At 35.7% G+C, this 11,705-nt stretch overlaps 3 protein-coding genes across 3 annotated transcripts; all 3 read left to right on the forward strand.

Moving 5' to 3' along the window:
* Nucleotides 1–1,877: 1,877 nt before the first annotated feature.
* Nucleotides 1,878–4,792, forward strand: LOC108461859 (calcium uptake protein, mitochondrial-like). The gene is made up of 7 exons (XM_017761827.2): nucleotides 1,878–2,458; nucleotides 2,562–2,629; nucleotides 2,790–3,013; nucleotides 3,096–3,179; nucleotides 3,261–3,474; nucleotides 3,734–4,030; nucleotides 4,114–4,792. The coding sequence occupies exons 1-7, from the start codon at nucleotides 2,080–2,082 to the stop codon at nucleotides 4,327–4,329; spliced, it is 1,482 nt and encodes a 493-aa protein (XP_017617316.1). The 5' UTR covers nucleotides 1,878–2,079; the 3' UTR covers nucleotides 4,330–4,792.
* A 606-nt stretch (nucleotides 4,793–5,398) lies between these two features.
* LOC108461151 (protein PHOX1-like) lies at nucleotides 5,399–8,671 on the forward strand. The gene is made up of 3 exons (XM_017760873.2): nucleotides 5,399–7,792; nucleotides 7,911–8,165; nucleotides 8,387–8,671. The coding sequence occupies exons 1-2, from the start codon at nucleotides 5,764–5,766 to the stop codon at nucleotides 8,057–8,059; spliced, it is 2,178 nt and encodes a 725-aa protein (XP_017616362.1). The 5' UTR covers nucleotides 5,399–5,763; the 3' UTR covers nucleotides 8,060–8,165; nucleotides 8,387–8,671.
* A 1,364-nt stretch (nucleotides 8,672–10,035) lies between these two features.
* On the forward strand, nucleotides 10,036–11,590 carry LOC108464624 (uncharacterized). Its single transcript, XM_017764994.2, has 3 exons — nucleotides 10,036–10,278; nucleotides 10,886–10,944; nucleotides 11,028–11,590. Exons 1-3 carry the CDS (start codon nucleotides 10,141–10,143, stop codon nucleotides 11,359–11,361), a joined length of 531 nt encoding a protein of 176 aa, XP_017620483.1. The 5' UTR covers nucleotides 10,036–10,140; the 3' UTR covers nucleotides 11,362–11,590.
* Nucleotides 11,591–11,705: the final 115 nt, after the last annotated feature.

Below are 11,705 nucleotides of genomic sequence, written 5' to 3' on the forward strand. Positions count from 1 at the left end.
CTGAGGGAGGCTGCAGGGGTTCTTCTTGGCATAGCGAAGGAGAACCCTAGGGTTCTGTCTGTTCTAAAAGCAATGGGCCTATCGGGCTTGTATTTCGGGTTTTGGGTTATTGGGTTATTGGGGTTAATTTGGTTTGATTTTGGGTTGGGCTTGTATTTATTATTTTTTGAATTTGGGCTAGAGGTCATGTAACTGGATATTTTAATAGATATTTAATTATTTTTTATTTTAGATTCTAGTTCTGCTTTGGGCCCGGGCAAATTGGCCTGTCCATAGTCTGCATTCTTTGAAGTCTACTAAGTGTAGTAGTCACCTTACATGCACCGAATTTCAAGATTTATCGAGTACTAAAATGCCCTCGATTAACTGAAGGACGAATGCTCAGGCGTATTGTTCTTTGATGACCTTGGTCCCGTGCGGAGTATGGTTTTAGAAAAATTCCCGACCAATTCATCAATATCCGGCCACCTTCAAACTTGTCCAGGACCTTCTCCAATAATGCCGCTTAGAGATCCTCTATACTGGGAACGATCACTGTTTCTGTGACAACTGACCCATCCACCGGCAGACCGAGCTGTAATGCCACGTCCTCCAGTGTGATTGTAGACTCACCACATGGAAGATGAAAAGTGTGTGTCTCGGGCCTCCATCTTTCCACCAACGAGCTGATGAGTCTAAGATCGAGTTTGAAGCCCCCAAGCATACGAGACGTATGAAAGAATCTCGCCTCTTGCAAGTAACCATGAATTTCAATTATCGGAGGCTTTGCCAAATTATGTATGAACGCCTCCAAAACACGATCATTTTCCTATTTATAAGGACAAAAAATTATTTTAATTAAAAATTTTTTTGAACTTAACTTAATCGAAAATAACGAAAATCAAATTTTTGTCTTACCATTACTGCTTGAGCGGCGAAAATGTAATTGTCGTCGAAATGAACTAGAGAGGTTGCCATTCGTGAAAACTTAATCTGAACGAATAAAATACAATTTAAAAAAAAAACATTAATATTTTTAAACAAGAATATCAAAAATTTTAGAATAAGAACTTAAGAGAATTAAGAGAGTTGAGAGAATTAGGAAAGATTAGAAAGAATTGAGAGAATAGGATCCCAGTGAAAAAATAAATTTTTGGGGTATTTATAGGTAGAAGAAAATTGATTGTTACCCCTCTTTTAAATTTTTTTACCATTGCACGACCAACATTTAAAGACTCTTTGGATTTGACCGTTGAGGGAAAACGCGTTTAATTGGGTGCACTTTCTGTTTCTCTCTCCAAAAATGATTTATTTCCCTAAATTTTTTAAAAACCGACTTATAAGCCTAATTAAAAAAAATGACATATATATAACTAATTTAGTTGAAGGATCAAAAGACCATGGAAGGATCAAAAGACCATGTAGAAGAAATGATGTAAGGTAATAAAAACTCTTATATTTTCACTTGGTTATATGTTTGTTGCCTCTTAAAATGTTGTTAAGGTAGATTTGTACCAAGTAATTAGTTTCTAGCCATTTGGATTTTGGATCCAATGTTGGGTTGGTAACTGTTTAAAATAATGATTTTTTAAATAATTTTATTATAAATTTTTATCATATTTTTTTTTATATATTCACAGTCTCTCCTCAACTCATAATTAAAAAAATAATAAATTTTAACACACTCGAACCCATATTCTCTTATATTGAACATAATATTTACACCAATCCAACAAAGACTCAATTAGCTAAAAATAATGTTTTGAAACCTTTCAAATTAACTAAAAAATAAGTGAAATAATTTGAAAGCATGTCTTTAGATATTTATAATACTTGAAAAATGAAGTAGATGATAATCAAATTATGAACTAAATATTAAAATTTAACATAGTAGGTTCCAAAATTAGATTTCCACCTTTCTTTAACGGATAATAACTATACTACCTGTATATCCAAATCCATAATCGAAAAGACCCCAAAAAGTCGTCAAGCTTTTTCTTCCCATTTTCCGCTTTGTATTTTACTTTGAATTGTCTCTGTTACCTCTTCTCTTATCCATCTTCCACCTTCGCCAACTCCCTCTAATCTCATCCACCAACCATGCCTACCTTAACCTCTCTGAAACGATCCTCGCTGTCGATGCTCCATCTCTCCTTTATCCAACAACGACTCCTAACCTGCCAGTTCTCGTCCCTGCCTCTTACCGACGCTTCAAACATCGACCCCAACAATAAAAAGGGTTCCTTTTCCCGCACTTTCGTAAAATGGGTCTCCGGACTCGCTGTTGGTTCGAGCTTAGGTGCAGTCTATTGGTGGTATTCAACTTCAGCTTCGGATTGGGGTTCTGCTTTTTTCAAGAAACCCTTTTTGTCTTTCTCCGAATGGTCAATGGAAAGTGATGAATCTACCACCGATGGTTCGAAAACCGTGTTTCATAAACTAGCCCTCCCTGACTATAGTTCTAAGTTCATCTTTGGAGGTTATTGCTCTTCTTTCAAGTTTCTCTCAATCCTTTTTTGCTTTTAATTAGTAGTAACATGTAAAAAAAAAATTTGATGGTACATTTTCATTTTCCATTGCAGAGGTGTATAGAAGGAAGGTTTTCTTTAACTATGAGAAGCGATTAAGATTGCGGAGTCCACCGGAAAAGGTAAATGGTTGAATACTTTGTTGATTATATTTGGTTTACTTGCCTTTAGATTGTAAAGATACTACCTTTTGCATTGAGTTAGTAATTTGTATTTGGTTTTCATAAGGTATCTAATGGATATTGTTGTTATTTACTCTTTGTTGGGTCTTCATGCTTGCAGGTTTTTGAGTATTTTGCCTCTTTTCAAACCCCGGAAGGGGAACTGTTCATGAGACCAGCTGATCTAATGCGAGCTGTGGTTCCTGTTTTTCCTCCATCTGAATCCCACCTTGTTAGAGATGGTTATTTGACAGGGGAAAGGAGTCCGGGCGAATTACGCTGCGATCCTTCCCAATTTTTCATGCTTTTCGATATAAACAGTGATGGATTTATATCTTTCAAAGAGTAAGTGGTCTATATCAAGTCTTGGACTTTTTCTTCTTTATTTGGATGATACAAAGTCTGAAATGTTATTTCTTCGAAGCAGGTATATCTTTTTTGTAACATTACTCAGTATTCCCGAGTCGAGCTTCTCCGTAGTATTCAAAATGTTCGATGCAGACAACAATGGGTATATTGAGCTAGTGGTCTTTGCTTTCTTTTCATTTTTTATTTCAACATGTTAATAAATTTGACTGTTAACTGCATATAGTGAGATTGATAAGGAGGAATTTAAGAAAGTGATGGCTCTGATGCGAGCTAATAACAGACAAGGGGCAGTCCAAAGGGATGGACTTCGCTTTGGGTTAAAAGTTAGCGGTTCTGTGGAGGACGGAGGTCTGGTGGAGTACTTCTTCGGAAAAGATGGAAAGGCACGTCTCCATCATGATAAATTTGTTCAATTCATGCGAAAGTTGCAGGACGAGGTGAGGCCGATTCTTCCAAGTCTTGACAAAATCGAAATTGTTTTCGTTAATGTTTGTGCATGATGTTTCTTTGAGAACAAAATGCATACGATTGTCGAGGATGTTTCACAGTGTACAATGCTTGCAAAGCATGGAAAATTGCTTTGAATTTCATTTCTTATCTTGGGGCCGGCTTTCATATTTTACCGTTTTCTTCCTCCCCCACACTTAGAAATTCGATGATTGTCATATACAAAGTAACGTGTGTTTTATTTTGTAGATACTAAGATTAGAGTTTGATCATTATGACTACAAAGGCAGAGGAACCATATCTGCCAAGGATTTTGCATTATCCATGGTTGCTGCTGCTGATATGAGTCATTTAGATAGGCTGCTAGAGCGGGTTGATGCATTAAATGACAAGCCACAACTTAGGGAGGTCCGAATCAGCTTGGATGAATTCAAACATTTTGCCGAGCTGCGTAGAAAATTGCAGCCGTTTTCTTTAGCACTTTTTAGCTATGGGAAAGTTAACGGTCAACTGACAAAGGACGACTTCAAACGGGCAGCATCTCATGTAAGCTGGCATGTTTATGATCTTTGTTTTCTTCTGTGACTGGTTAAAACTTTCAATAAGTAAGTTGTCAAAAACGTATACAGGTTTGTGGCGTATCGCTTACTGACAATATTGTCGAGATCGTTTTCCATGTGTTCGACTCCAATAAAGATGGACATTTAAGCTGGGATGAGTTTGTTAGAGTTCTACGCAAGCGAGAAAGGGATATTGCTCAACCTGTAGAGTCAGGAATCATGGGACTTAAATCTTGCTGCTGGAACTGTTCGAGTAGTGGCTCCATTGGGCAGGTGATATCATAATCGGTTTTCCTTCACCTGAGGAGCTTCTGATATCTTATAACCTATTATCAGCTGGATGTCTATCACAACTACAGAATGTGCATGTGAGTTGAAGCTGGGAAAATAGCTGTTGTTCAAGGCATTATCAGTTAATCATGTGGATGGTACTGATCTACTGACTTCCTCGGTTTGTTTTGTAACTGATGGGGGCATATCTGCGTTTACGTTTGTGAATCATGGTAAGGACTAAGGATCTTATACTAGCTGAGTTAGATGGCTCACAAGTGGTCCATATTGTCTGTTCTCTGCTTAGACTCGCCTTGGCTTTTGGGGCTTGTATGCTGTTTTCTTACAAATTGCACAGTTTTGTAGTTGAGAGATTAACCTAGTTTTAATTAAAATACTTAATCACATTACTTATTTAAATTAATTGACAATATTATAATTTTGAATTGAATAAATTGAAGGATAAACTATTAAAATAGTCACTTTAGTTTACCTTAGATTATATTTTAGTTACTTATGTTTGAAATGTTATTAAAATGTTACATTTTAGTTACTTACGTTAACGTGTTATAACATTTTAGTCATTGAGCTATTAACAAAAATTTTAGTTAAATTAAATTGTATAATTAAATTGTATAATTTAACCTAAAATTTTTGTGCGAAATGATGATTTAACGTACACGTTATTTTATTGTTACACTGTTAACAATAATTAACGGCTCGATGATAACAATGTTACAATCTGTTAACATAAGTAACTAAAATGTAACATTTTAAATATAAGTAATTAAAATGTAATATGAGATAAATGAAAATTACTATTTTAATATTATACTCTAAATTTTTTATTTTATTTTATAAAAATAATATACCTAAATTGAAATATAAAAAGAGTTTTACGAAACTGTGAAAGTTATCTCTTTTCAATTAGAATCACAGTTTCATAATATATAGAGTTTAAAAAGTCATTAATTTATTTTTGAAAATAAATTATTTTAATATAAATTTAAGCTCTTTAATGTCATATGACAAGTCATCCTACGCGCCCCTTATTGTGAGTTGGAGATTGGTCGGCTTTGGTTGTAAAGTAACAAATATTAATGATTAATTTCTGCCCCCAAAAAACTACCCACACGTCAGACCACGGCGTCACGATATTGGGCGGTTCACTATACGCGCTTACTTGGAATGTGATTTTACAGTTTTCCCTTAAAAATGTTGACCTTTCTACCCGACAGCCAAATCCTGACGGAAAGAGAACAAATTTGTTTAAAAGAAAAATTATATATAAATTCTGATTCATTTCTTCTGCCATAAACAAAACGAAAAAACTCCCAATATTCCTTTCTCTTATTTACGCCCTTTGAGATTAGCGCTAAATTCCTTGAAATTATTAATAATAATATTATTATTATCATTGTTGGATTGTTTTTGTTTGTTAATCCGATAATGGGGAAGCCGACAGGGAAGAAGAAGATGCAAGAAGCGGCCTTGAAAGTCGTGGAAGCCAACAGGCAGAACAAAGCCGCCACCGCCGCTGATCGGACGTCGAAAGCCGTCGATGAAGACACGGCCATCTTCATCAACATGTCCCAAGAGCTTAAAGAGGAAGGTAACCGTCTCTTCCAGAAACGTGACCACGAGGGTGCGATGTTAAAGTACGAAAAAGCCCTTAACCTCCTCCCTAGGAACCATATTGATGTCGCCTATTTACGCAGCAACATGGCTGCTTGTTACATGCAAATGGGTCTCGGCGAGTACCCACGTGCCATTGCCGAATGTAATTTGGCTTTGGAGGTTTCTCCTAGGTATAGCAAAGCTTTGTTGAAAAGAGCTAGGTGTTATGAGGCTTTGAATAGATTGGATTTAGCTTATAGGGATGTTTATAATGTTTTAACTGTTGAACCCAATAATTTATCTGCTTTGGAGCTTTTGGATAGTGTTAAAAAGGCTATGGATGAGAAGGGTGTTACTGTTAATGAAAATGATCTTGGTTTGTTCGATAATGAGCCCTCCGGCGGGGCTGCCCGGTTGCGAAAAGTTGTGAAAGAGAGGAAGAAGAAAAACAAAGGAAAAAATGTTGAGAAGAACGAAAAGGCTGATATTACGGTTGCAGAAGAGAAAAAGACAGAGGATAAGGTGATTGTGGAGGTGGAGGAGGTTAACGTTGACAAAGTTAATGATAAAGAGGTTGTGAAAACAATTGAGGAAGAGAAGAAGCCTGTTAAGGAAGAAAAAGTGATTACCAAGCCTGTGAAATTGGTGCTTGGAGAGGATATTAGGTGGGCACAAATGCCTGTGAATTGTAATATTAAGTTTTTCAGGGATGTTGCTAAAGATAGGTTCCCCGGATTGAAGGGTGTCCTTGTGAAATACAGGGATCCAGAGGGTGATTTGGTTACAATCACCACCACTGATGAACTTAGGTTGGCCGAATCATCTACTGGTGTTGCCGGTGGATCACTTAGGTTCTATATTGTTGAAATTAATCCTGACAGGGAACCAGCTTATGAAGGAATGAATAAAGAGGAGGTGATCAAGAGTGAGGGGAAATTGAGTAACGGTGTTGATGATAATGGTAATGCAGGCTGTGGTGTAGGAGCTATTAAGGGAACATGTGTGGAGGATTGGATTGTCCAGTTTGCGCGATTGTTCAAGAACTATGTCGGATTTGATTCTGATTCATACTTGGATCTTCATGAACTCGGGATGAAACTGTATTCGGAAGCAATGGAGGAGACTGTGACAAGTGAAGATGCACAGGAACTTTTCGAAATTGCTGCGGATAAGTTCCAAGAGATGGCAGCTCTGGCATTGTTCAATTGGGGAAATGTTCATATGTCAAGGGCAAGGAAGCATGTCTATACAGATGATGGTTCAAAGGAATCCAAATTAGCTCAGATTAAGAGTGGATATGAGTGGGCGCAGAAAGAATATGTATTGGCAGCAAAGCGGTATGAGGAAGCATTAAATATTAAACCAGATTTTCATGAAGCTCTTCTTGCATTGGGGCAACAGCAGTTTGAGCAAGCGAAACTTTGTTGGTACCATGCAGCTGGGAGCAAGTTGGATTTAGCTGCTGGGCCTTCCCAGGAGGTCCTACAACTTTATAACAAGGCAGAGGATAGCATGGAAAAGGGTATGCAGCTGTGGGAGGAAATGAAGGAGAAACGACTGAATGGGCTCTCCAAATTCGACAAGTATAAGGCCCATCTGCAGAAAATGAGTTTAGACGGGCTGTTTCAAGATGTCTCTTCCGAAGAAGCTGCTGAGCAAGCTGCGAATATGTGTTCGCAAATATACCTTTTGTGGGGAACTTTGCTTTATGAGCGCTCTGTTGTGGAATACAAGCTTGAGCTGCCAACTTGGGAAGAATGTTTGGAAGTTTCGATTGAGAAATTCGAACTTGCTGGAGCTTCTCCTACAGATATAGCTGTTATGATAAAGAACCACTGCTCCAACGTGACTGCATCGGAAGGTATATATACCAAAGGAGTCGTCTCTAAACTTGTTGCACTTGTTTTGTTGTCACTTGAGTTGCTGTCTGAAAAAGTTACTTGTTAAGAAAAGTTTATATCCCCTTAATTTCATTGCAGGTGTAGGATTCAAGATTGATGAGATTGTACAGGCATGGAATGAAATGTATGATGTGAAAAGGTGGCAGATTGGTGTTCCATCATTCCGGCTGGAACCATTGTTCCGTCGCCGGGCTCCAAAGCTTCAATCTGCCTTGGAGCAAGTCTGAGTTTTTCATGATTGGATATTCTTTGGAGGCATTTGACAAGTACAAGTGCTTCAGTTTTGTTTAATTCTTTTTCCAAGATCAGTTTTGTGTGCTACTAAAAAAATAGGTAATCTCATTTATGTTCAGCTTGTTGATGGGCAATTCCCATTATTACCTTAGTCTTATCTGTTAAATCAATTATGGCCTGAACTACTCATTTCCATTGTTGATTGTTGTGGTTTTAGTATTGGTTTTGGCTTCTAATCTTTATCCCCATCATTACATGGCCGTTAATCTTGATTGATTTATGATTTGTTTCGATCAATGTATTATTTCGTGTAATTGCAGGTCATTTTCTTGTCCATGGTCTGATGCATTGCTTTGGCAGCAAAGAAGAGAAGTTTGTGAAGTTTCCCACTTTGATAAAAACTAAAATTGTGTCATTCATTTTGGTTAATGGTATTGATATATGATTTGATTTGGTTGTAAAGACCACCTTGTTTGTTCTTCATATAGGTGTGAATTTCCATTTGTTTGATGACCTCACTTGTACCCTTTTTCCTATTCAAACTTATATGTATATGAATATTAATATTAATATTAATATTTAATGTTGATATTCATGTGTTTTAATTATAGTCATAATTCTTAAATTTTGGATGAATCATTTTTATGTTTTCACTACAGATTAGCTACATTTGAAAATCTGATCTAAAGTTTACTAAACAAGGAAACACCAAAAAAAACCCAATCATCATCATTTTTAGCTTTTCTTATTCTTTTATTTTGATGCTCCAATTCTTCACGGTTGGATTGAACACTAACTACTAAGATGATTTATTCTTCTCGAGTCAAATGTTGACTTAGAAAATTTGATGTCAAATTTTATTTATGAACTTGAAAAGAGTACAATCTTTGAAATTTTTTTAATACGAAGAAAACTTCTTCAATTGATGGAGCTTTGATCCAAGGGTCATTTAGACTTGAACTTGAAAAGATGTATAGTTTGCTTCTAGAATGTTAAGGGTCCTTGAATCATTTAAAGGTTGTTGAGACTTGATCTTGAAAATAGATTTGGAGAGAGTTTAGATTTAAGGGTCGTCTACACTTGAATCTTAGATGGTTTTGTCTGCTTTAAGTCTTGAAACAAATTTTGACCTCCTTTCTTCAGATGAAGATGATCAAAAGGCAACTTTTTTCGGAAACAAATTTTGACGTCCTTTCCTCGGTTAAACTGGGTCGGAAGATGACTTTCTTTAGAACAGGGACGGTGTTTGTCGGAATTTTCTTTATGTTTTTCAAGCAACTCTTGAGAGATTTTGGAGAGAGCTTCGAGTTTGCAAAATATTCTCTTCAAAGAACTTTTGGATTTCTAATCTTGTGAATGTGTTATGGCTTTGAGGTATTTTTTTTTTATAGTGTCAATTCTTCAAGTAAAATAAAGATTTCAAGTAAAATAAAGATTTTATAAAAGGTAAACTTACTATTTGAAGTGACTCATAAAATAAACCCTTTTATTTTTATTTATTTCTTATTAATTTAGAGGTAAAATAATCATTTAAGTCTTATTTTATTTAGTATAATGATAAATCTAGCTCTTAATGTTTACATTTTTATCAATTTGACCACGATTCTTTTTTTTAAGCTAAATTTGGTTCTTTTCTTTTATCAGTTTTTAAAATGATTTGAATATTTTTGAATGGTTAATGGTAAAATTTAATTAAAAGAGTCAAATATATAATTTTTGTTTTTAATTTAAAATATAAGTTCAACATTGAATTTTTTATTAAATTCATATCCATTATAATATCTTTTCAAAATATCATACTATTAAATTTAATAGAAAACTTTAAACATATTCATAGGTTTGAATTTTGAAATATGGAAAAGGAGAAAATTAAATTCTTGAAAATAAAATTAAAAGGACTAAATTCTAAATATCATATGAGTATAGGGACTATGAGCACATTTGAACCATTCTAATAATATCTCCAAAAACCCTAACATAAACCCCCAAAATGTCAAAAACCTAATTCACTCTTTAATTTTCTCTCTTCAATCGGGGTTCCTTTCTCCAGATTTCTCGCTCCTCTCTCTACGATATGTCAAAGGTGGCGCAAACGGAAAGTCTACCCATAAACGGTACCGTTTTCGACAGTTCCCTGGTCTTCGCTTTGCAAACTATGGTTGTCGAGACCGCCATTGTTGCCACAAAGTCTTTCGCTTGGTCGCTCATGATGGTATAATTCTCTTTCCTTTATCCCTTTTTCTTATTTACCTTAATTTTTGAAGTTCTTTTTTTTTTTTGAGTCATTGGTTTTCTAGGGGTCTTTGCTTAATTAGGATTTATTGTGTTCCTTCGAAATTTTTGGGGAAATTGACAAATTTTCTGTGATAATTTGTTTACATTGTTGAAAAAAACTAGGAGTTTACCATTTTCAAGGCTAGAGATTTTGTTACTTTGCCTAATAGCTTCTCTAGAATATTTGATTCTCATATGGTATTAGTATAGTAGGATGTCAAGGTAGAGCTTTTAGGATGTTTATTGAGGAAAGACTGTAAAAGGTTGAAGGTATAATGAATTTGTGAAAGCATTGTTTTGAGTTAAAATTGGAGAGTAATATTGGGATGTAAGAACTGTTTTTTATTGTATTGATTGGATTATCTGTTTGTGTTAAGGTGCTAGAATTCTTGTTTGGTGTAAAAATACATATGTAATTCATATGTCTTTCACATTCCTAAACTTGTGTCCTTTGATGGGGCGATCTGCTTCTTACTTATTGCTCCCAAATTGCATTTGAAAGAACATTGTTTTGCTGCTCAGCATGAGTTGGGTGTTTTTAACAGATGGGAACTCTGCCTAATGGAATTGATGTCTTCATCAAAGAGCCTGAGGCATATGCAGGGTTAGTTGCATCAATTGTTTTGCCTAACTCATTCTTGTTCTTCTTCTGTGGAATGGGGAAAATCGGTCAATTTTCTTTTGTAGGTTTCCACTTGCTCAACTTATCGCGATGACTAAACCTGGTCCTGAGAACAAGGATGCCAGCGACACTGATGATGATGACGACGATGAAGATGAAGCAGTGGATGATGAAGATGGAGGTGAGGAGGAAGATGGATCTGGCGAAGAAGATGAAGAGGAAGGTGATCCAGAAGATGAACCCGAGGCCAATGGAGATGGTGGCACTGGAGACGAGGATGACGATGATGACGACGATGACGACGATGATGAGGGTGAGGAAGAGGAAGAGGAGGAAGAAGAGGAAGAAGATGAGGAGGAGGAAGAAGAACTTCAGCCCCCAGCCAAAAAGCGGAAATGAGTTCGGGTCTTTTTTCTTGTCCTTTTATTTTGCCTCACTGTGTTGTGTAGTGGGAAGTTATGTCTGTCTGTCTGTCTAAATTAGAGTAGAGGGGATTGTGACATTTCAGCAGAACAGACTTATTTCCACATTTCTGCCTCCATTCTTCTCATTCAAGGATTACAAAGAAAAATTTCCACTTAGATGTATTAAAATATAAATAAAATTAATGTTTAGTGATTATTAAAAAGTAAGTGATGTTAGATGTAATGTTTTTATGTGTTTTTCAATTTAATCATCAAAATATTAATTACTATCAAGTGTAATAAAAAATAAAAAAAGAAGCCAGTGAACTACTAAACATG

The sequence above is a fragment of the Gossypium arboreum genome, chromosome 13 (genome assembly GCF_025698485.1).
Source record: "Gossypium arboreum isolate Shixiya-1 chromosome 13, ASM2569848v2, whole genome shotgun sequence".
Lineage (NCBI taxonomy): Eukaryota > Viridiplantae > Streptophyta > Magnoliopsida > Malvales > Malvaceae > Gossypium > Gossypium arboreum.